We start from the raw sequence: 23,697 nt of genomic DNA, 5'->3' as shown, positions 1-23,697 counted from the left end.
GCCCTCAATGCTTATAAAATCTTCACTATTGGCCGGGCATGGTGGCTCAAGCCTGTAATCCCAGCACTTTGGGAGGCCGAGACGGGCGGATCACGAGGTCAGGAGATCGAGACCATCCTGGCTAACATGGTGAAACCCCGTCTCTACTAAAAAATACAAAAAACTAGCCGGGCGAGGTGGCGGGCGCCTGTAGTCCCAGCTACTCGGGAGGCTGAGGCAGGAGAATGGCGTAAACCCGGGAGGTGGAGCTTGCAGTGAGCTGAGATTCAGCCACTGCACTCCAGCCTGGGCAAGAGAGCGAGACTCCGTCTCAAAAAAAAAAAAAAAAAAAAAAAAATCTTCACTATTATTACCATCATCATTGCGATGCCTATTCATAGATGGAGAAACAGGCTCAGCATGGTGAGTCTCAGGAACTCCCAGCGGGGTCTGGGGCCCATCCTTTCCCAATGCCCCCCACCCACACCGGGCCCTGAGCCCCAGGAAGCGTGATCCCGGCGTGGCCCAGCCGGACATTCGCATGATGCAACTATCGCACCACCGCCAGGCCCTTGTGCAATGTGGGGCACCCGGCTGGCCAGTTAACGATTGACTGGGGATCAGTGGGGGTGTGAGACATAAAAGGCTTCAGTGGCGGTGCTGTGGCTACACACTCAGACCCTCAGTCATGCTAGTGCCTGCTCTGTGCCTGCTGTGGGCCCTGGCAATGGTGATCCAGCCTGCCTCAGCGGCCCCCATGGGCAGCCCAGAACTGGCAGAGCATGAGGAGCTGACCCTGCTCTTCCACGGGACCCTGCAGCTGGGCCAGGCCCTCAATGGTGTGTACAAGACCACGGAGGGACGGCTGACAAAGGCCAGGAACAGCCTGGGTCTCTATGGCCGCACAGTGGAACTCCTGGGGCAGGAGGTCAGCCGGGGCCGGGATGCAGCCCAGGAACTTCGGGCAAGCCTGTTGGAGACTCAGGTGGGCACCGCAGCTGCGACACTGTGGGGTGGCCAGGAGTTCGAAGAGGAGTTCATGTCTAGGGTAACCAATCATCCTGGTTTGCCCAGGACTGAGGGGATTCCTGGGATACAAGATTTTCAGCAATAAACTCAGGCAAATCCTTAGGTACACAAAGATGAGTTGGTCATCCTACTAGTGACCCCCTGTTTATTAAGCAGATGGAGGAGGATATTCTGCAGCTGAAGGCAGAGGCCATAGCCGAGGTGCTGGAGGAGGTGGCCCAGGCACAGAAGGTGCTACAGGACAGCGTGCGGCGGCTAGAAGTCCAGCTGAGGAACGCCTGGCTGGGCCCTGCCTACCAAGAATTTGAGGTCTTAAAGGTAAGGGGCTCCCCCAGCCCTAGCAGGCTGAGACCCTGATCCCCGGCCAGAACTCGCTTCTGCACCTAAGTCCCAAAGACCTCCCAGATCAGCCTCCCAGCTCTGTGGCCTCTACTCTGCATGTCCCCAGACAAAAACCAAGTCCTTTTGTGTGCCTCAGTTTTCCAGTTGCAAATAAGGGCAACACCTGGTGTCTCACAGTAGGGCCAGGTACTCAATGCAGGTGAAATATTCAGCATGGGGCGGGCACACAGTTGGCGCTCAATAAATTCTTTCTTTTTTTTTTTTTTAATCAGACAGAGTCTCACTGTCACCCAGGTTGGAATACAGTGGCATGATCTTGGCTCACTGCAACCTCCACCTCCTGGGTTCAAGTGATTCTCCTGCTTTAGCCTCCAGAGTAGCTGGAATTACAGGTGCGCCAGCTAATTTTTGTATTTTTAGTAGAGATGGCATTTCACCATTTTGGCCAGGCTGGTCTCGAACTCCTGACCTCAAGGGATCTGCCTACCTTGGTTTCCCAAAGTGGTGGGATTACAGGTGTGAGCACCTGGCCAATAAATTCTTACTACTAGAGAAACTAGTAATATTTTGTAAGCACCCAATAAGTACCCAGCACTGTTCTATGCCCTTTAATAATCCATACAATGGCCGGGCTTGGTGGCTCACATCTGTAATCCCAGCGCTTTGGGAGGCTGAGGCGGGTGGATCACTTAAGGTCAGGAGTTGGAGACCAGCCTGGCCAACACGGTGAAACCCCATCTCTACTAAAAATACAAAAAATTAGCTGGGCCTGGTGGCACGTGACTGTAGTTCCAGCTACTCAGGAGGCTTAGGTAGGAGAATTGCTTGAACCCGGGAGGCGGAGGTTGCAGTGAGCTAAGATCACGTCACTGCATTCCAGCCTGGGTGACAGAGCGAGACTTTGTCTCAAAAAAAAAAAAAAAAAATCCATACGATGTTTATCACCTCCCCATGAAGTGAGTCCTATTTTATCCCCATTGTACAGATGGAGAAACTGAGGCCAAAGAGCATTGCTGACTTGCTGGGTCACACAGATACAATAGGGGGGCCAGGGCAGGGGGTCAGGAGATGGGAGGTGAGGTGGCCGTCAGCTGAGGTTTCCATTCTGACCCCCACAGGCTCACGCTGACAAGCAGAGCCACATCCTGTGGGCCCTCACAGGCCACGTGCAGCGGCAGAGGCGGGAGATGGTGGCACAGCAGCATCGGCTGCGACAGATCCAGGAGAGGTGAGCCTGGCGGGGGTTTGGGAGGCAGGGCAGTTGGATGGGGGGTGCACAGGGCAGCTGAAAAGGGGCCCCCTCACCTGGGATGAGCCACATCTCCCTCCCCAGAATCCACAAAGCGGCGCTGCCAGCCTGAATCTGCCTGGATGGAACTGAGGACCAACCATGCTGCAAGGAACACTTCCACGCCCCATGAGGCCCCTGAACAGGGAGGAGCTGCCTGTTCACTGGGATCAGCCAGGGCACCCGGCCCCACTTCTGAGCACAGAGCAGAGACAGACGCAGGCAGGGACAAAGGCAGAGGACGTAGCCCCATTGGGGAGGGGTGGAGGAAGGATGTGTACCCTTTCATGCCTACACACCCCCCTTATTAAAGCAGAGTCGTGGCATCTCACCCAGGGTGTCTGTGTGTGTCCTCGGCTTAGGGAGACCCACACCCAGCATGATGTACGAATACCTCACAGTCAAGTGCCCAGCTGGGCCCCAGATGCCGTACCTATAGCTGGTATGGGGGGCGTAGACTTCGCGAGCAGGGAACTCCAGGATCTCCTTGGTGGGCCGGCCCCTGGGGTCCGGGTAGGGCTTGATATGAAGCAGCTCGGGGGAGAGGCAGAAGTGGGGATTTTCCGGAGCTGGAGAAATGTCGATCTTGAGCTGGGCTGGGAAGGGAAGAACCGGTTTGCACCTGCCCGGGAGCCTCCCGGCCCAGTCCACCCTCTCTGGGCTGTGGAGTCAGGGCAGGCTCTCCCACGATGTTCTCTGCGGACGGGGGGCTGTGTCCCTCAGGTGCCAAGTCCAGAGATTGCCCTCAACTCTGCTGTCTCTCATCCTACAGTTTGTTTTTGTTTTTGTTTTTCTTTTTAAGTGGAATCGGGCTCTGTGGCCCAGGCTGGAGTGCAGTGGGGCGATCTTGGCTCACTGCAACCTCTGCCTCCCCAGTTCAAGTGATTCTCCTGCCTCAGCCTCCCAGGTAGCTGGGATTACAGGTGTGTGCCACCACACCAGGTGAATTTTTGTATTTTTAGTAGAGACGGAGTTTCACTGTGTTGGCCAGGCTGGTCTCAAACTCCTGACCTCAAGTGATCTGCCCACCTCGGCCTCCCAAAGTGCTGGGATTACAGGTATGAGCTGCTGCACCTGGCCCCCAGGCTGGTCTTGAGCTCCTGCACTCAAACGATCTTCCTCCTGCCCCAGTATCCCAAAGTATTGGGGTTACAGGCTTGAGCCACTGCACCCCAGCCTTACCCCTACATTTGATCAACTCTGCCCCCAGGACCCCTGCCTGCCCTGCTGCCATTATCCACCCATTATCCGCCCTATATCCATCTTATTAATTCTGCTTCTTGTCTATGGTCCTCATTAGAAGGCACAGTTAGCCCCCGAGGTCAGGGATTTGTCTATCAAGGTCACGGTTGGGTCTCTGATGCCCCTGGCACAGTAGGTGCTCTCGGTGTAGGTTTGTTGAGTGACTGAGTGAGAGTGATACTTCTTGTGTACGGGGTGTGCCACGCACCAGTCACAGGACGTAGTCGCCGCAGCAGGGACGACGGGCGCCTCATGTCAGCCAGGAACTTGAAGAGGTCCTCGTCACTAAGTCGCTCAGCCTCCTACATGGGACCCGCTCCCGTCAGCCTGGGCCGGGGGGCTAGGGGTCCCCAGGGCTGATGCAGCCAGCGGGGAGAGGGGGAGTCCCTGGCCCCGGGGTAGGACACCTGCTTAAAGAAGTTTGTGACAGTTAGCGTGGCTGGGCGGAAGCCAGAGAAACTGCAGGCGTCGTCCCCACTACTCGCCCGGTCCTGGGGCCCCCGACGGCGGCGGTCTGTCCAAGCTGACCGGCGCTCTAGAGGAGGGAGTGACAATGACAAAAGGGGGACCAAGATGAAACAAGGAGACCCAGGGGCGGCACAGTTCGGCCAGCAGAGGGCGCACCCCACTCGCTCCGTAACCCCGCCCCAGGCCTCTCAGCACCACCCTTTAGCCCCGCCCCGATTCCCGCCCCAGGGCTGTTAGCCCCGCCTCCTCACCGCCCTCCGAGTCAGAGTCCCGGTCCAGCTGCCCAGCGCTGCTCACGATGTTGGCCAAGTGCACGGCCGTCCAGGCAAAGGGCATGCGGTAGCGGCCCAGGCGGGTGCAGAACTGCTCAGCCGCCAGGCGCAGCTTCTCTAGCTTGTCTTTGTTCTATGGGGAGACCCCCGTCCCCTGCCAGCTCAGCATCCTAGGCCTGCTGAGTCAGGAATCAGGCCTGCCCCTGGTTCAGCCCCCAAACACTTACCTTGGCTGTGTCTACTTCTTTCATCACCATGTAAGGCTCACAGCACTCACTGATGTCCCCTTGCTGAAGCACCTTCTCCAACTGCGGGGCAGATGAATGAATCCAGTGAGGCGCCGCCCGAACGCTCTGTTCCCTCCTACTGACTCCCCAGCCTCCAGGACCCCTCATGGGCCCTCAGACACTCCTATCATATGAAGGCTTTTGCTCCAACACCTCCCATGGCTCCCACTGTCCTTAGGATCAAGGGTTAGTGCTTGACCTGCCTGGTGGCTACTCCCTCCCATTCTTCAGATCCACTCCCAAACTCCAAGCCCACCTTTAGCTGGTGATATTTTCCCTACATTTACTTATTTATTTACATGTATGTATGTATGTATGTATGTATGTATTATAGAGACAGGGGTCTCGCTATGTTGCCCAGGCTGGTCTCAAACTCCTGGGCTCAAGTGATGCCCCCACCTCTGCCTCCCAAAGTGCTGGGATAACAGGCATGAGCCATCACGTCCCCAGCTTGCCATGCAAATTTTTTTTTTTTTTGAGATAGAGTCTTGCTTTGTTGCCTAGGCTGGAGTGCAGTGGCATGATGTCCGCTCACTGCAAGCTCCGCCCCCTCCGGGTTCATGGCATTCTCCTGCCTCAACCTCCTGAGTAACTGGGACTACAGGCACCCGCCACCACACCTGGCTAATTTTTTTGTATTTTTAGTAGAAACAGGGTTTCACCATGTTTGCCAGGATGGTCTCGATCTCCTGACCTCGTGATCCGCCCGCCTTGGCCTCCCAAAGTGCTGGGATTACAGGCGTGAGCCACCGCGCCCGGCCTTTTTTTTTTTTTTTTTTTTTTTTTTTAAGACAGAGTTTCCCCTGTTGCCCAGGCTGAAGTGCGTGGTGGGATCTCAGCTCACTGCAACCTCTGCCTCCTGGGTTCAAGTGATTCTCCTGCCTCAGCCTCCTAAGTAGCTGGGATTACAGGCATGACCCACCACACCTGGCTTTTTTTTTTTTTTTTTTTTTGAAATGGATCTCGCTCTATCACCCAGACAGGAATGCAATGGTGCAATCTCGGCTCACTGCAACCTCTGCCTCCCGGGTTCAAGCAATTCTCCTGCCTGAGCCTGAACAGTAGCTGGGATTACAGGCACCTGCTACTACGCCAGCTAATTTTTATATTTTTAGTAGAGAATGGGTTTCACCATGTTGGCCAGGTTGGTCTTGAACTCCTGGGCTAAAGCGATCCTCCGGTCTCAGCCTCTCAAAGTGCTAGGACTACAGTCATGAGTCACCGTGCCTGGCCTTCCCTACATTTTTCTTTGTTAGTGTAAACAGAGGCCACTCTGGACATGGCTCTGAGCCATGAGGCCTAGACTCCAATCCTGACCACTCAGGGGCTGTGAGACCCTGGGCAGTGGGACCCTAGCTACTCTGTGCCTCAGTTTCCCCAATGGGAGCCATAGCACCCCTCCACCTTGGGGCCTGTGGTGAGGACCGAAGGTGGGATCCCTGTGAAGCGTGACCGTAGCAGCACCTGCCTGTGGACACATCATTGCAACCTAATTGAAGATTTTGAGAAAAGCAACTTGTCCTCACTCCCAGAAACAGAAAATCTCACATGAGGGTGCCAACTAGGTCTTTCTCTGTCCATAAACTTCCCAACAGCATCTCACCTGCCTCCGAGGACCCCAGCCTGTCACATGTGCCCAGGGATGGTTTTTCTTCCCAGGCTGCCCACTTATGGTTCTCAGCTCAACTGTCGCCTCTCCCTGGAAGCCCTCGGTGATTTCTCCCCACCTGAGTTGGGTTAGGGACCTCCTCCTGGCCTGTGTGACCCCGGCAACAGCCCTGATTACCCTTCTTGGTGATGTATCTGTTTCATTCTGTGAAGGCAGGGACTGAACCAGTGACAGGCATTCGGTATTACCACCCCCTTGCCCAGCCCCAGCAGGCACCTTGATGACCAGGAAGATGTCAGGTGAGGGGTAGGTCACGGAGAAGATGGCAGAGCGGGCCAAGGTGGAGATGGCAGGGTGGGTGCCATGAGCCCGAAGCAGCCCCTTTATGGAGTCCGAGTTCAGGTCGAAGTAGAAGTTCTCCGAGATCTGGGGACACCAGAGGCAGCTGGGCCACTACCTCTGGGAAGCCCACAGCCCCCCAACAAGGAGGAGGAAGGGGAGGAAAGAGAAAAAAGGGGCTCCTACCTTCTTTTTCTCCCGCACGTCATACAGAGCCAAGATCCCAAAGATGGGCTCAATTTCAATCTCAAACCTACAAGTAAATGGGAGGGAGGGGGTTCTCCTTAATACTTCCCGCCATCCACACACCCCACTCCCTCTTGGGGCCCAAGGTGGAGGGCATCTGACTCCCACTGGGCCACATGGAACCGCCACTTAAGGGCTTACAGAAAAGGTACATCTCATTTTGCAAAAGGGGAAACTGAGGCACTAAAGTTTTTTTTAATTGTTTTTTTTGAGACAGAGTCTTGCTCTTTTGCCCAGGCTGGAGTGCAGTGGCGCGATCTTGGCTCACTGCAACCTCTGCCTCCTGGGTTTAAGCAATTCTCCTGCTTCAGCCTCCTGAGTAGCTGGGACTACAGGCACGTGCCACCACGCCTGGCTAATTTTCTGTTTGTTTTTTCTTTTTTGAGATGGAGTATCGCTGTCTCACCCAGGCTGGAGTGCAGTGGTGCGATCTCAGCTCACTGCAAGCTCCGCCTCCCGGGTGCATGCCATTCTCCTGCCTCAGCCTCCGAGTAGCTGGGACTACAGGTGCCCACCACTGCGCCCGGCTAATTTTTTGTGTTTTTAGTAGAGATGGGGCTTCACTGTGGTCTCGAACTCCTGACCTCGTGATCTGTCCACCTCGGCCTCCCAAAGTGCTGGGATTATAGGCATGAGCCACTGTGCCCGGCCAATGTTTTGTGTTTTTAGTAGAGACAGGGTTTCACCATGTTGGCCAGGCTGGTCTCGATCTCCTGATCTCGTGATCCGCCCATCTCGGCCTCCCAAAATGCTGGGATTACAGGCGTGAGCCACCGTGCCCGGCCGACACTGAAACTTTTTTTCCCCCTTCCTACACCCTTAGTAAGTAACTCACACAGAGTTCCTCCTCCCTGCAACCACAGCCCTTTTTCATTTGGCATGGGGGCAGTTTTGGGCTCAACAATCCCCACATCTTGAAATTCTCAACTTCTGGGCTTCCCCGTCTCTCCTCTCTGGGGTGTCATCTGCCACCACTGTCACGCTGCATGGAGTTCCCATCTCGCTCACCTGAATGGCCACCATAAGTCCTTCCCTGTCTTACTCTACCTTGCTGGCCTCCACTCACCATGCACCTACAAACTGAAACACTGAGCGCTCCCCGTTACATCCCTTCCATCCTCTCTATTCAGCCAGCTCCTCTTCCTCACTGAGTCTCCACGTACACGTCCCTCTGCAAGGGAAGCTGTCCCAGATACCCGCTCCTACCCCTCAAGCTGGGTCAGGAGCCTCCTCCAGGACTCTACACACTTTCAGTGTCACTTATCCTGGCTCTGTGTGGTCATTACATGGTTATGTGTCCTGTATACGGTAGGGACTTCATAAATGTTTTTTTTTTGTTTGTTTTTTGAGGCTGGAGTGCAGTGGCACAATCTCAGCTCACTGCAACCTCCGCCCTCCGGGTCAAGTGATTCTCCTGCCTCAGCCTCCTGAGTAGCAGGGATTACAGGTGCCTGCCACCACGTCTGGCTAATTTTTTTTTTTTTTTTAGTAGAGATGGTGTTTTGCCATGTTGGCTAGGCTGGTCTCAAACTCCTGGGCTCCGGTGATCCGCCTGCCTCGCTTCCCAAAGTATTAGGATTACAGGTGGGAGCCACCGCGCCCGGCCAGTAAGTGTTTGTTGAATGACTGGATGAGCCCACAGAGCCAGTTCCCAATCCTTGTGTTTAGGGCAGGAGGCCCACCCAGGCCTCAGGCCAGCATGGAGCCTCCCTTTCCTGCCCCGATCCAGGCAGGAACTCGGGGTGGGGAGAGGCAGGGCCAGGCTCAGGTCCAAGTCCACATCCTGTTCAACTCTGTTCCCACGCACTTCTGCTGCTCCCTGGGGGCTGGTGTGGAGGGGGCTGAGAGCCAGGCCCAGGGTCACTAGCACCCGCCCCAAAGCCTCCCAGCCAAACCCTGGATCCCAGCAGCAGGGCCGGCAAGCGCCAGACTCCAGCCTCACAAGTTGTATGGTCTTGGCACCATGATGTTACCACTCTGTGCCTCAGTTTCCCCACCTTTGCCCACTTCATGAGGTTGTGGTGAAGATTAGATGGGTTCATATACATGAAAGGCTGAGAACTGATCCTGGCATACAATTGGCACTTAAGAATTGGCGACTTGGGATAACGAAAAAGGAAGTCTTACTTCCCCCTGTAAACGTCCACAGGTGGCCACATAGGTGACAGGGCTGCACACGGTAATGGCACTGCTCATGTAGTGTGTACCCCACCGGAACCCACACGGTCCTTTCACGCATCTAAGAAGAGGGATACATCGGTACACTCACTTGAGTGACAGACACTTGACCAAGATCCTCTGTCCAAAGTGCTCGCGGGGTGGCTCTGGGTGGCTACAGCGTTCCACGGCTTCGTCCTGCCAAGAGTCGGGAGCAGGAGCTGCGGGGGAGCAGCTGGGACATCCTCCAGGAAGGGTCTGGAATGCCCAGCTTCAGACCAGCTCTACCCCAGCCTGACTAACCGTCTTTCTGTCCCTGCCTCTGAGCCTTTACACATGCTGTTCCCGTGCCTGGAATGCCCGTCTTCTCCCGCTCCTCCTTGTCTGGCTAATGTCTGCTCACTGTTCATATATACTTCTGCTATATAGAGGTACACAGTAGGTGTCCATGTATAGAAGCTTTTTTTTTTTTTTTAAATGGAGTCTCACTCTGTCGCCCATGCTGGAGTGCAGTGGTGTGATCTTGGCTCACTGCAACCTCTGCCTTCCAGGTTCATGTGATTCTCCTGCCTCAGCCTCTGGAGTAGCTGGGATTGCAGCTTAGCCAACCCTTCCTCCAGGAAGTCCTCCATGATCCCTGAGGGCTGGGCAGGAACCTCTTCAAGTGCCCAAAATGTCCTAGTGTAAGGAGCCATGGTGGCTGGGACACTGAGGACCGTGTGAGGGACAATTACCAGCACCTCATCATGGCACTACTCTGTCTGGGTTATAAGCTCCTAGTAGAGAGGTCTCTCCTCCACCAGTGAACTCTGAAGGCAGGGACTGGGTCTCTCTATCCATGGCTATATCCCCAATGCCAACAATACAGTGGGTACCCAAACATGTTAGTCAAATTATTATAGAGGTATACAATAGGTACCTACTAAAAGTTGGTTGGATGAACATAAGCACATACAGAAAGCATCCAATAAATGCTGATTGGCGAAATAGGGATATATACCCAATGAGGCACCCAATAAGTACTGATTGAATAAATATGGGTGTGTATAGTAAGCACTCAATAAATGGCTAAATACAAACACAGGAGTATACACTAGGTACCAAATAAGTGTTGGTTGGATAAAAATAGGCATATGTTGTAGGTGTTCAATAAATATTGGTTGATTAAATAGAGAACTATACAGTAGGCATTCATGTATTGAATAAATATAGGGATATACAGTTGGTACCCAATACATGCTTGTTGGATAAATAATTTTTAAAAATTTATTTTCTGGCCGGGTGCAGTGGCTCATGCCTGTAATCCCAGCACTCTGGGAGGCTGAGGTGGGTGGATCACAAGGTCAGGAGTTTGAGACCAGCCTGGCCAACATGTTGAAACCCCATCTCTACTAAAAATACAAAAATTAGCCAGGCATGGTGGCACACGCCTGTAGTCCCAGCTACTCAGGAGGCTGAAGCAGAAGAATCGCTTGAATCCAGGAGGTGGAGGTTGCAGTGAGCTGAGATCGTGCCACTGCACTCCAGCTTGGGCGACAGAGTGAGACTCATCTCAAAAAAAAAAAATTTATTTTATATATGTTTTTACCTTTCCTATGGTGTTGATGGTTGGATAAATATAGGAGTATATAGTAGGTGTCCACATATAAAAGCTATTGAATAAACTTAGGAGATACAGTAGGTGCCCACTAAATGCTGGTTAGCTAACTATAAAAGTATACAGTAGGTGTCCATATACAGAAGCTATCTTTTTTTTTTTTTTTTGAGTCTCGCCTCAGCCTCCCAAAGTGCTGGGATTACAGGTATGAGCCACCACGCCCAGCCAGAAGCTACTTTTTTTGTTTTTGTTTTTGTTTTTTTTGAGACAGAGTTTTGCTCTGTTGTCCAGGCTGGAGTGCAGTGATGGTGATCTCAGCTCACTGCAGCCTTGGCCTCCCGGGTTCTGGCGATTCTCATGCCTCAGCCTCCTGAGTAGCTGGGATTACAGGCACCCGCCACCATGCCTGGCTAACTTTTGTATTTTTAGTAGAGATGGGGTTTCGCCATGTTGACTGGTCTTGAACTCCTGGCCTCAAGTGATCTGCCCACCTTGGCCTCCCAAAGTGCTGGGATTACAGGCCTGAGCCACCATGCCTGGCCTAGAAGCTATTGAATAAGCATAGGGTATACAGTAGGCACCCAATACATGCTGGTTGGATAAATATAGGGGTATATAGTAGGTGTCCACGTATAGAATCTATTTAATAAACATAGGATATACAGTAGGTGCCCAATAAACGCTGATTAGATTACTATAGGGGTATATAGTAGATGTCCATCTATAGAAGCTATTGAATAAACATGAAGTATACAATAGGCACCCAGTAAAAGCTGGTTGGCTGATATCTGGGAAGGGGCACCTACCTCGTCAGGCGCCGGGTAGAGGGTAAGCAGGGCCGGGGGCCGGTGCTGCCGTCGAAGGCTTTCATTGCGCCGGTCCACATCTTCTGGGGCCGCCCGCTCTAGCAGCGAGGGCAGCAATGAGTCAGCTGCCAGGTTCCTCAGGTCGAAGATGCTAGAGGCACCACTGCTTCGAGGGGTGTCTTCCGGGGAGCCTGAGCCGCGCCGGGAGTCATTCTGCCAGTGGACAATGCGCAAGCACTGAGTGCCAGCTGTATACACCCTCACCACACTCTGGTGAGAGTGTCCTCAAACTCATTCTAGAGATGGGGAAATTGAGGGTCAGGGGCTGAGGGTCATCACTCTAAGGATCACGTGGGGGTTTTGCCTACCCTCTTTCCAGAAACTTCTGTCTGGAGAGCCTCCCAATTTTTACCATTGTTGGGGGAGGCTACTCTTTATCCCACATTTGGGGCTTCAGGTGATTCTTATCTGGCCAATCAGAACACATCCACCCACCCTAGGGACTGGCTCCAAGGGCCTGGGCTGGGCCAATGAGAGCCTTCCCTGGGACTTTGTTCACTGTTGCCAGGGAAGGAGAGAGTTCTTCCTGACCTTCCTGCACTGGATCAAATCTCAGCTCAGCTCTGTGACACTGAGTCTCTGACCCCCAACTCTAAGGGCCTCAGTTTCCCCATGTACATCTAAACATAATAACAAAATTAGCCGGCATGGTGGCCCATGCCTGTAATCCCAGCTACCCAGGAGGCTGAGGTGGGAGCATCGCTTGAACCCAGGAGGTGGAGGTTGCAGTGAGCTGAGATTGTGCCACTGTACTCCAGCCTGGGTGACAGAGTGAGACTCCATCTCAAAATAATTACTTACTTAAAATAATAATAATAATGAAAACAACAATAATCTTTGGAATAATTACGGCTGGTATACAGTAAGTGCCCAGTAAATGCTGACTGACAAAATACAGGCTCAAGGCCTCTAAGAACCTTGCTGTGCCTCAGTTTCCTCACCTGGGTGTAATGGCTGCCCTGACTCCTAGGATGAAAGGAGAGGACACATATAAAGCCTTTAGTATACCCTAAGCACTCAATAAATGTTTACAATTATGACCCCTAACTTTTTACTCATGGGGACTGATGCAATTCCTTTTGAGCTCAAGACTGTTTGGGTCATTTCCTGTCACATGTGACCAAAACCTGAGACTGGAGCCTCCACACATACCCCTTCAGTGACCCCAGCCAGGGAATTCCTCACCGAGTCCTCAGGGCCGGACCTCTCGTCTCCAGAAGCATCCTGCTCAAAGACCTGGCGGGGGAGGCCCTTCTGTCGCTCTCGCTGTGTCTCCGTGGTGACGGGGCTGTATGCTGCACTCAGGTACTGATACCTAGCAGGAAACGGGGCTGGGCAGGTAGGGAGGGCTGAGGGCCCCCAGGGGCTCCCCAGTGTGTTCCGACACACCTACTCGGCCCCTACGAAGCCACCCTCCTCGTGCTCCACCTGACAAGTTTGCCTGCTCTTGCAGGGACAATGGGCAGATACACAGTAGGACCGGCTGCAGACATCAGCTCAGCCCTTTTGGGTTCCGAACCCCCTGAGCTGCCCCCAAGTCAGACTCACCTTCTGTGGACGATGACCCAGTCCTCGATATACATCTCCACCGCGGCCCTCACCTGAGCATCCAGTTTTCTGCAGTAAAAGAAGATCAGGGTAAACAGAGGCAGGGTCTCTGCGAATCCTTCTGCTAGCCTGTAAGGTTAGCACTGTCCTGCCTATTCCAGACAGGGGGAGACGGAGGCTCAGAGAAAAAGCATGGCTTGTCCAAGGTCACGGCCCAGCCAGGAGCTGAACTCGGGCGGTTGACGTGGATGGCAGAGACAGAGTGGAATCACAGGCCGAGAGGGTGTGGGGCTACCCACTCATCCTTGGGGATCCCGGGCTCTGTGGTCCGGCATTCCCGGGGCTGCAGCAGCAGCTCCAAGTCGTCAGCTGGGAATTCGACCAGGTCCCTGAGGGGCCCGGGCTCAGCGTCTGGTGGCCGACTCAGAAGTACATCCTCAAAGTCCAGGGGCTCGACAACTTCAGTCAGTGGGACCTGGATTGGAGCAAAGTGGCTGTGATCGCACTGCCCTGGAGGCTGAGAGTGGAGGTGTGAGGCAGGGGTGGGTGCGTGCTGGCTTCAAACTCAAATAGGAGGGCGGTGGGAGCCATGGAGGGTGTTGGAGCTACGGAGGAGCCATGGAGGAGGGTGACCTCAGACTCTCCACCCCCACCTCAGCTTTCCCTGCCCTGCCCCTCCCTCCAGGGGCTCCAGGAAGGAAATCACACCCCATGCCTGGAAGGGCAGAAACTAACAGTGGAAGGAAAGAAATGTTGACAGAGGCCAGGCAAGACACAATTCCTAAATCCCTCCCAACCCTCTGGGCAACATGGATGGCCCCACCCCTCTTAGGCGAAAGCCACTTCCGTCCCCAACTTCCCTCCTCCATCCCCATCTGGGTGGTCCAGGTGGCTGGAGGTGGGGGACATCAGCGGGGAGCCACTCCCCCTGGACCACCCACAGGGTGACAAGCAGCTGCAGGGAGAGTGGCCACAGGAATTGGTGACAGTACGAGGACCAGGGCAGGGACTCCCTCCCCTGACACTGCTGGGTCTCTCTTGGTTTCCCCATAGGACAGGCCACAGGAGGGAGGGGGTGGGATAGAACCTAGGCCAAGGAAGCCCCTACCTCTGTCTGAGAGAAGGCAGGGGGCTGGAGGTGGACCCCCCAACTACTTACCCCCAGGGAGCTACTGCAGCGCCTGCTGGAGCTGGGGGAGCCACTGCGTTCCCGGGACACCTGCTTCCGCACCTCTGCAGCCACCGTCCTGCAAAGACAGAGAGGGGGCCATTGGGGAAAACTCAGGCAGTGGGGCCGACAGATTCCTGCTAGGAGAAAATTCAACTTGTGGAAAGGAATAAATAGGCCAAGGGCCAAGAGAACCAGAAGTGCTGAGGCTTTAAGAGCCCCCAGCTCCCAGTTCCCCCAACCTCTTCCCCATCAAGCACAGATCAGGAGAGGGGAATGCTGCCACCAGTGGGGTTTAAAGCCATCACGGACTCCTTCCCCTCCCAGCTGGGCCTGTGGCCTTCCAGGTCTGGAGGGAGGCCCACAGGTCCCTGGCCTCTGTTCCCTCATCTGGGGGACCTCTGTCCACCCTGCTGTTCCCCAACACACCCAGCTCTACCCCGGGACCCCATTCAGAACATACATCCCTTCCCATCCTTGCTTTGGGGCCTGGATAAGTCATTTCCACCTCTGAGCCTCAGTTTACCCATCTGTAGCTGATGCCCTGACTTCACAGGGCTACTGGGGAGGGCGGAGCCTGGGGCCTGGCCTGAAGTCACAGAGATCTTGAGATGAGGCCATTGTGTCAGAGGTCAACCTGGCCTGGGGGGCCCAGAACTGGGAGGCCTTTTAAGTAACCCCATGCAACCAAGGTGGGCCCTGGGGCCTTCCTGGGCCACCTGGATCTGAGCAGGCCTTCAAAATCAGGGAGGATGGCCGGGTGTGGTGGTTCACACCTGTAATCCCAGCACTTTGAGAGGCTGAGGCGGGCGGATCACCTCAGGCCAGAAGTTCAAGATGGGCCTGGCCAACAAGGGGAAACCCCATCTCTACTAAAAATACAAAAATTAGCTGGACGCCTGTAGTCCCAGCTAATACTCAGGAGGCTGAGGCAGGATAATCGCTTGAACCCAGGAGGTGCAGGTTGCAGTGAGCCGAGATTGCGTCACTGTACCCCAACCTGGGCGACAGAGCAAGACTTTGTCTCAAAAAAAAAAAAAAAATCAAGGAGGATGGGGGTAAAGGGGCAAGACTGGCAGTAGAGGGGACTCTGCAGGAATGCGGAGCAGAACCAGTGGGCACAGGGATGGCTCAGGCCTCCAATTCCTCTGGCTGAGCTCAGGAGGGGACGACAGAGAGCCACGCAGTTACCCGGGGGTAGAGGGTGCCCGGCAGGGGGCACAGCAGGTACAAAGGACCTGAGACTGGGTTTCATGCTTTGAGTGTGGAGACTCCCGCTCCCTGGGGTCTCTGTGAAGGCAGGAGCTAGGGCTGTGTGTCCCCCAAAGAGGGCCTTGCACGTACTAGGCACTCACTCCATTTTTTTTTTTTTTTTTTTTTTTGAGACGGAGTTTCGCTCGTTGCCCAGGCTGGAGTGCAATGGCACAATCTCAGCTCACTGCAACCTCCGCCTCCCGGGTTCAAGTGATTCTCCTGCCTCAGCCTCCTGAGTAGCTGGGATTACAAGCATGTGCCACCAGCCCGGCTAATTTTTTGTATTTTTAGCAGAGATGGGGTTTAACAATGTTGGCCAGGCTGGTCTCAAACCCCTGACCTCAGGTGATACAACTGCCTCAGCCTCCCAAAGTGCTGTGATTAGCGGCATAAGCCACCGCTGCCGACCTACTTTTTTTTTGAGACAGGGTGGCTCTGTTGCCCAGGCTGGAGTGTACTGGCACGATATCAGCTCACTTCAATCTCCGCCTCCCAGACTCAAGTGATCCTCCTCCCACCTCAGCCTCCCAAGTAGCTGTGATTACAGTGTATACCACCAAGCCTGTTTAATCTTTCTATTTTCAATAGAGACAGGGTCTTGCCAGGTTGCGCAGGCTGGTCTCGAACTCCTGACCTCAAGTGATCCACCTGCCTAGTACATTTTTTTGATAGAATGAGTGAGTCCCGCTGGGCGCAGTGGCTCGTGTCTGTAATCCCAGCACTTTGGGAGGCCGAGACAGGCAGATCACGAGGTCAGGAGATTGAGACCATCCTAACTAATACAGTGAAACCCCATCTCTACTAAAAATACAAAAAAATTAGTCGGGCGTGGTGGCAGGCGCCTGTAGTCCCAGCCACTTGGGAGGCTGAGGCAGGAGAATGGCGGGAACCCAGGAGGCGGAGTTTGCAGTGAGCAGAGATCACGCTACTGCACTCCAGCCTGGGCGACAGACTGAGACTCCATCTCAAAAAAAAAAAAAAAAAAAATGAGTGAGTCCCTTCCAGTCTTCTTCTACAACTAGCCCAAATCTGCTGAGTGAGGGAAAGCCCCAGGTCATCTGGCTGTGTGACTTTGGCCAGGTAGGATACCCTCTCTGGACCTCAGTCCCTCTTAAAATAGAGAAGCTGATTGCCTGGGTTTTCAGGTCTTACTCCCTTCTGCTTCCCAATTCCCTGTGTAATTGTAGATTTTTTTTTTTTTTTTTTTTTTTTTGAGACGGAGTCTCGCTCTGTTGCCCAGGCTGGAGTGCAGTGGCGCAATCTTGGCTTACTGCAAGCTCCACCTTCCCGGTTCACGCCATTCTCCTGCCTCAGCCTCCTGAGTAGCTGGGATTACAGGCGCCCACCACCAGGCCCAGCTAATTTTTTGTATTTTTAGTAGAGACGGGGTTTCACCATGTTAGCCAGGATGGTCTCGATCTCCTGACCTCATGATACGCCCATCTCGGCCTCCCAAATTGCTGGGATTACAGGCGTGAGTCACCACGCCTGGCCAGTAAATTTTCTTTTTTTTTTTTTTTTTTTTTTTTTTTTTTTTTTTGAGACGGAGTCTCGCTCTGTCGCCCAAGCTGGAGTGCAGTGGCCGGATCTCAGCTCACTGCAAGCTCCTCCTCCGGGGTTCACGCCATTCTCCTGCCTCAGCCTCCCGAGTAGCTGGGACTACAGGCGCCTGCCACCTCGCCCGGCTAGTTTTTTGTATTTTTTAGTAGAGACGGGGTTTCACCGTGTTAGCCAGGATGGTCTTGATCTCCTGACCTCGTGATCCGCCCGTCTCGGCCTCCCAAAGTGCTGGGATTACAGGCTTGAGCCACCGCGCCCGGCCCTGGCCAGTAAATTTTCATAATAAAAAGTTGTGCTCAGCCAGGCACAGTGGCTCACACCGCTAATCCCAAGTTCTCTGGGAGGCTGAAGCAGAAGGATCACTTGAGGCCAGGAGTTCAAGACCAGCCTGGGCATGCCACTGGGTAAACTGGACCCTGAACAACATTAAAAGTAAATACACGTATCTCTCAGCCACTCGTGGACCTAGTGCTCACCAAAGAGCTGGGTTATCAACAAGCCTCCCCAGGTGGGGACAAAGTTGTAGGGAGACCCCATTTCTACAAAAAATTTAAAAATTAGCTACTCAGGAGGCTGAGGCAGGAGGATAACTTGAGCATGGGAGGTAGAGGCTGTAGTGAGCTATGATTGTTGTGCCACTGGACTCCAGCCTGAATGACAGAGCATGACCCTGTCTCAAAACAAAACAAAATAATTAACCCGGTGCGGTGGCTCACGCCTGTAATCCCAGCTCTTTGGGAGGCCGAGGTGGGTGGATCACTTGAGGTCAGGCATTTGAGACCAGCCTGGCCAACATGGTGAAACCCCATCTCTACTAAAAATACAAAAGTTAGCTGGGTGTGGTGGCACGCACCTGTAATCCCAGCTACTTGGGTGGCTGAGGCATGAGAATCACTCGAATCCAGGAGGTGGAGGTTGCAGTGAGCCAAGATTGCACCACTACATTCCAGCCTGGGCGACGGAGTGAGGCTCTGCCCCAAAAAAGGAAAAAAAAAATCGTATGGGTCAGAACCAAAACTTGATCATGACCTTCATACAATGTGGAGGTCTCTAGTTGGAGACCCCGGTCGCCCTCCTCCATCCCCATATTCGATCCATTTTCACTCTTAACGGTCTTGGATTCTTGCTTCTACTGACTGGGGGGTTGAGAAAGGCACTTGTAGGGCATTCAAAGGATGTGAAAAATTAGGGCTTTTGTCTTGAAATTCCCAAAGTCGGGCTGCTGCCTCCAGAACCCTGGGCACACAGGGGCTGGGGGATAATTTACAAAAGATGCTGAGACAGGGGACAAAGCTGTACCCTGGTCCCAGCTGTTCTGCAGCTGCTGCTCCAGCGGAGGGAGAGGGGAGGAAGGACGCCTGGGCCTCCAGCTTCATTTTCCCCTCGGCCTTGGAGAGAGGCCCCTGCAGTGGGAAAACGCCAGGCCTGCAACACCACGGCCGCAGAGCCAGCTGACTGCATCACAGGACTCTGCACGAAGCCGCTGAACATGGATGAGTGACCATCAGTCTCTCAGCCTCAGGGCTCTGGCCACTGCCCACCTTCTCGAGCTGTTCTGAGTGTAAGGCTTTGTACACAGAAAGTGCTTAATTAGGGCTTGCTGCCACCAGGTTGTCTTCAAAGACAATCCTAGGCAGCTGGGATTTCCGACCCTGTTTTGTTTTTTGTTTTTATTTTTTTTTATTTATTTATTTGAGACAGAGTTTTGCTCTTATTGTCCAGGCTGAAGTGCAGTGGCATGATCTCAGCTCGCTGCAACCTCCACCTCCTGGGTTCAAGCGATTCTCCTGCTTCAGCCTCCTGAGTAGCTGGGATTAGGGGCGCCCGCCACCACGTCTGGCTAATTTTTTGTATTTTTAGTAGAGATGGGGTTTCACCATCTTGGCCAGGCTGGTCTCGAACTCCTGACCTCTGGTGATCCACCCGCCTCAGCCTCCCAAACTCCTGGAATTACAGGCGTGAGCCACTGTGTCCAGCCTGTTTTTGGTTTTTGTGTGTGTGTGTGTGTTTTTGAGACAGGTCTTACTGTCACCCAGGCTGGAGTGCAGTGGTGCAATCACGGCTCACTGCAGCCTCGGCCTCCTGTGTTCAAGCAATCCTCCAGCCTCAGCCTCCTGAGTAGCTGGGACAACCGGTGCATACCACCATTCTTGGCTAATTAAATTTTTTTTTTTTTTGTAGAAATGGGGGTCTCACTATGTTTACTAGGCTGGTCTCAAACTCCTGACTTCCCATGATCTTCCTGCCTCAGCCTCCCAAAGTGCTGGGATTACAGGTGTGAGCCACTGTGCCCGGCCTCTGACCCTGTTTTTACACCAAGGTGAGACATAGATGACAACCATGAGAGTCAGGCATGTTGGCTCGCACCTGCAATCCCAGTGCTTTGGGAGGCCAAGGTGGGAGGATCGCTTGAGCTCAGGAGTTTGAGGCTGCAGTGATTGCACCAGTGCACTCCAGCCTGGGCTACAGAGACACTGTCTCTTACAAAAAAAACAAGGCGGGCACCGTGGCTTATGCCTGTAATCCCAGCACTTTGGGAGGCCGAGGTGGGCAGATCATCTGAGGTCAGGAGTTTGAGACCAGCCTGGCCAACATGGTGAAACCCCGTCTCTACTAAAAATACAAAAATTAGCCAGGCATGGTGGCACATGCTGGTAATCCCAGCTACTCGAGAGGCTGAGGCAAGAGAATCACTTGAACCCAGGAGGTGGAGGTTGCAGTGAGCCAAGATTGCTCCACTGTACTCCAGCCTAGGCAACAGAATAAGACTCTGTCTCAAAAAAAAAAAAAAAAAAAAAAAAAAAAAAAATCCATCTATAAGCCAGGTGTGGTGGCTCATGTCTACATTCCCAGCATTTTGGGAGGCTGAGATGGGAGGATCACACAAGGCCAGGAGTTCAAGACCAGCTTGGGCAACATAGTGAGACCCCATTTCTAATAAACACAAACGTACACACACACACACACACACACACACACACACACACACACAGAGAAAAAACCATCTGTGATTATTAAGCAAGGTTGAAAATATGCCAATCCAGCAATTCCACTCCAAGGTGTAGACACTCAGAAGGAAACACATGGCCAAGAATGTTGACATCTCTTTTTTTTTTTTTTTTTTTTTTTTTTTGAGACGGAGTCTCACTGTGTCTCCCAGGCTGGAGTGCAGTGGCGTGATCTCGGCTCACTGCAAGCTCCGCCTCCCGGGTTCACGCCATTCTCCCGCCTTAGCCTCCCAAGTAGCTGAGACTACAGGCGCCCGCCACCACGCCCGGCTAGTTTTTTGTATTTTTAGTAGAGACGGGGTTTCACCATGTTAGCCAGGATAGAATGTTGACATCTCTGACCATGACAGCTCCAAAGTGAAACTCACATGTTCACTGACCAAAGATGGGGAAATAAATGCCCGAGGCAGGGGAGTACTACCCAGCAACGAAAAAGGATTGCAGGCAATGGCCCAGTTGAGCCTTCCTGACATGATGCTGAGTGAGCAAAGTTGGGCACGTGGATGCAACATCCCATGATTTAGTTTATATGACAACCTAAAACAGGCCAGATCAGGTAGGGCTGCTGGCATGGGGGAGGGAGCCAGGAAGGTGGAGATGGTCCCCATAGGAAATTGACCAAGTGGCCGTTTCCCTGCCCTTTGCTTTCTAACTATTCTTTGAAATTTCCACTTTTCTTTCTCTCTCCCTCTCTTTTTATTTTTATTTTTTTCTTTTCTTGAGATGGAGTCTCTGTCGTCCAGGCTGGAGCGCAGTGGCGCGATCTCAGCTCACTGCAACCTCCACGTCCCGGATTCAAGCGATTCTCCTGCCTCAGCCTCCCGAGTAGCTGGGATTACAGGCACCCACCACCACGCCCAGCTATTTTGGACATACAGACCAAATTTTGGACATACAGACCAAAATGCAAAGAAACAGACAGCAGGCTGAGCACAATGGCTCATGCCTGTAATCCCAGCATTTGGGAGGCTGAGGCAGGAGGATCACTTGAGCCCAGGAGTTTGAGGCCAGCCTGGGCGAGATAGTGAGATCCCATTTCTACAAAAGGTTAAAAAGTTAGCCAAGTGTTGCAGCATACACCTGTAGTCCCAGTTACTTGGGAGGCTGAGGCAGGAGGATCACTTGAGCCTGGGAGGTTGAGGTTGCAGTGAGCCAAGGTATCACCACTGCCCTCCAGCCTGGGTGACAGCCTGTATTAAAAAAAAAAAAAAGCCTGGGCGCAGTGGCTCACATCTGTAATCCCAGCACTTTGGGAGGTAGGCAGATCACCTGAGGTCAGGAGTTTGTGACTAGCCTGGTCAACATGGTGAAACAACCTCTCTACTAAAAATTCAAAAATTAGCTGGGTGTGGTGGCAGGCACCTGTAATCCTAGCTACTTACGAAGCTGAGACACAAGAATTGCTTGAACCCGGGAGGCAGAGTTTGCAGTGAGCTGAGATTGTGCCATTGCACTCCAGCCTGGGTGACAGAGCAAGACTGTCTCAAAAAAAAAAAAAAAAAAAAAAAAAAAGAAAAGGAAAAGAAAAAGAAAAAGAAAAATAAACAGACAGCCATAGTATTTGCATCATCAGAGATGCCAAAGGTCTAAGACAGAATGCCAATTTACAGATAAAGATAATGATAGAACATAAAAATTGCCCAGCCATTATGCCCCAGCCACCAGGTCTCTTCCCTCCTCTGCTGAGAACTCCCCATGGCTCCCACCTCACTTGGGGTCAAAAGTCAAAGTCCCCTGCACAGCCCACAAGACCCTGTACATTCTACTACTACTGTCCCCCTCCAGCTCTCTGTTCCTGCCTCAGGGCCTTTGCACAAACCCTTCCCACTCTTCCCCCACAAACAGGTGTCGATCCCTCCCTCATCTCCTTGAGGTTTTTACTCAAAGGCACCTGCTCATCCACGCCTTCCTGACCCACCTCCTGCATCTCAAGCAGCCCCCACCCTCCCATCCCCCTTCCCTGTCTTCTTGTCCCCACAGCACTTGTCACTGACAGGTAATCTACTTGATCAGGCTTCTGGTCTTTCTCTGCTACTATATCCCAAGAGGGGGATCTTTTCTCTCCAGGAGACCAGCGCCCAACCCACAGGGCAGCTTTTTCACCTGGGGGCAGACAGGACAGGTCCCCCAGGGAGAGGATACCTTAGTTTCTGAACGCACCCTTGTCGCAAAGACCCGCCCCCGCCAACTGGGGGCGAGGCTTTTCAGCCCCAAAGAGTCTGATATCCCCCTCCCAGGCTGTGACTCTCACAATCCCCAGTGGCCATGGAAATGAATCTCCCAGCGCCTGGGGCCTGTCCCCTCCCCTGTCTGCCCACCAGCTGGTTCTGTCCCCAGCCCCCACTCCCTCCATTCAATCACCCATCCATCCCCAGTGCGGTCCAGCCCGTGCTGGGAGAGCCTGAAGCAGAAGGTGGGGGAGCGCCCACAGCTGTCCCCTTTCCCCCCCCGACAGCTGAGCACCGGACCCTGGAGGGGGAAGGGCACAGGAAACTCCTCAAGGGGTTTCAAACGCCACCAAGGAGCCCATCTCTGTCCCCAAATCTCTGAGCCTGGAGCCCCAAACCAGGCACTGAGGAGGGAACAGAAAGTCCGGCCCACCCCGATCTCCGAGGGCGCGGGGACAGTGAGGGGCCAAGAGAGGCGGACGGGGCGCGCAGGGAGTTCAGGGGGCGCCCGGCATCCGCAACCCCGCGCCACCTCCTCCGCGAAGCCCTCCGGACACACCCCCGCGCGTCACGGAGGCAGAACTGCAGCCGCCATCGCGCTCCCAGCCCCGACGCGACTCCTATCTGGGACCCCCGCCGGGACCCCCGCGGGCCTCCCCGCCTTCTCCCGCTCCCAGCCCCTGCCGGAGGAAGCTGGCGGGACGCGGGCCGAGGCGGAAAGGGGTTTAATTGGGGGCGCCCCGGCGGGGAGGGTCACACCGCCCCGGGGCGGGGCCGGGCCACGTGGGGGAGGAGGGAGGGGGCCCCGCGGCCACGCTACCTGTTGATCTTGTGCGCGAAGGCGCGGCGCTCGGCGGCCGCCATGGTCCCCGCGTCCCGCCGCCGCCGCCGCCCCGCGTCCCGGCCCCGCCGCCGCCGCTGCCGCCTGCCGGTTCTGGGCAGCCGGGGCGGGGCGGGGCCGGCGCGGGGGCGGGGCCCTTCCGGGTGGCCCGGGCCGCTCCGTGCTGCCCCTGCCGGCCGGAGGGGTCGCCTGGAGTCCTGGGGGCTGGGGAAACTGAGGCTGGGGACGGAGAGGAGGCCCCGAGATCCAGGCTGGGTGGGCCCCAGACTCCCGGGCTCGGGGGACGCTCTTTCTACCCTAGGAGAAGGGCTGGGGAAACTGAGGCTGAGGAGGGAAGTTAGGGAAAGGAGGAGCTGGGACCCAGACTGGGGGTGCCCCAGACTGCCCGGCTGGCGGGGCGCTCTTTCCACCCTGGGTGCTGGGTTGGAG

General features: G+C 54.2%; 2 protein-coding genes across 6 annotated transcripts in view; one reads left to right on the top strand and one right to left on the bottom strand.

The window, feature by feature from the left end:
- Positions 1–23,381, bottom strand: part of DOCK6 (dedicator of cytokinesis 6) — a 62,954-nt gene extending 39,573 nt beyond the window's left edge. For 2 of the 5 annotated variants that reach the window (XM_050769987.1, XM_050769989.1), the window contains exons 1-14: positions 23,248–23,381; positions 14,429–14,516; positions 13,569–13,744; positions 13,270–13,338; positions 12,907–13,036; positions 11,662–11,874; positions 9,371–9,456; positions 7,042–7,108; positions 6,793–6,942; positions 4,848–4,928; positions 4,600–4,753; positions 4,288–4,415; positions 4,089–4,182; positions 3,072–3,234 (exon numbers count right to left, since the gene is read on the bottom strand). In XM_050769987.1, coding sequence (XP_050625944.1) covers positions 3,072–3,234; positions 4,089–4,182; positions 4,288–4,415; positions 4,600–4,753; positions 4,848–4,928; positions 6,793–6,942; positions 7,042–7,108; positions 9,371–9,456; positions 11,662–11,874; positions 12,907–13,036; positions 13,270–13,338; positions 13,569–13,744; positions 14,429–14,516; positions 23,248–23,291 — 1,643 coding nt within the window. In that variant the 5' untranslated portion in view covers positions 23,292–23,381. Of the gene's footprint in view, positions 1–3,071; positions 3,235–4,088; positions 4,183–4,287; positions 4,416–4,599; positions 4,754–4,847; positions 4,929–6,792; positions 6,943–7,041; positions 7,109–9,228; positions 9,350–9,370; positions 9,457–11,661; positions 11,875–12,906; positions 13,037–13,269; positions 13,339–13,568; positions 13,745–14,428; positions 14,517–23,247 lie in introns of those variants that run through there. The other 3 variants (XM_050769986.1, XM_050769988.1, XM_050769990.1) reach the window with 3 other exon arrangements.
- On the top strand, positions 619–2,969 carry ANGPTL8 (angiopoietin like 8). Its single transcript, XM_050770846.1, has 4 exons — positions 619–964; positions 1,165–1,326; positions 2,469–2,578; positions 2,684–2,969. Exons 1-4 carry the CDS (start codon positions 668–670, stop codon positions 2,709–2,711), a joined length of 597 nt encoding a protein of 198 aa, XP_050626803.1. The 5' UTR covers positions 619–667; the 3' UTR covers positions 2,712–2,969.
- Positions 23,382–23,697: the final 316 nt, after the last annotated feature.

Source organism: Macaca thibetana, chromosome 19, assembly GCF_024542745.1.
Source record: "Macaca thibetana thibetana isolate TM-01 chromosome 19, ASM2454274v1, whole genome shotgun sequence".
NCBI classification, from domain to species: Eukaryota; Metazoa; Chordata; class Mammalia; order Primates; family Cercopithecidae; genus Macaca; species Macaca thibetana.
The sequence above is the reverse complement of the archived record's forward strand: the minus strand, read 5'-3'. Positions and strand labels throughout refer to the sequence as shown.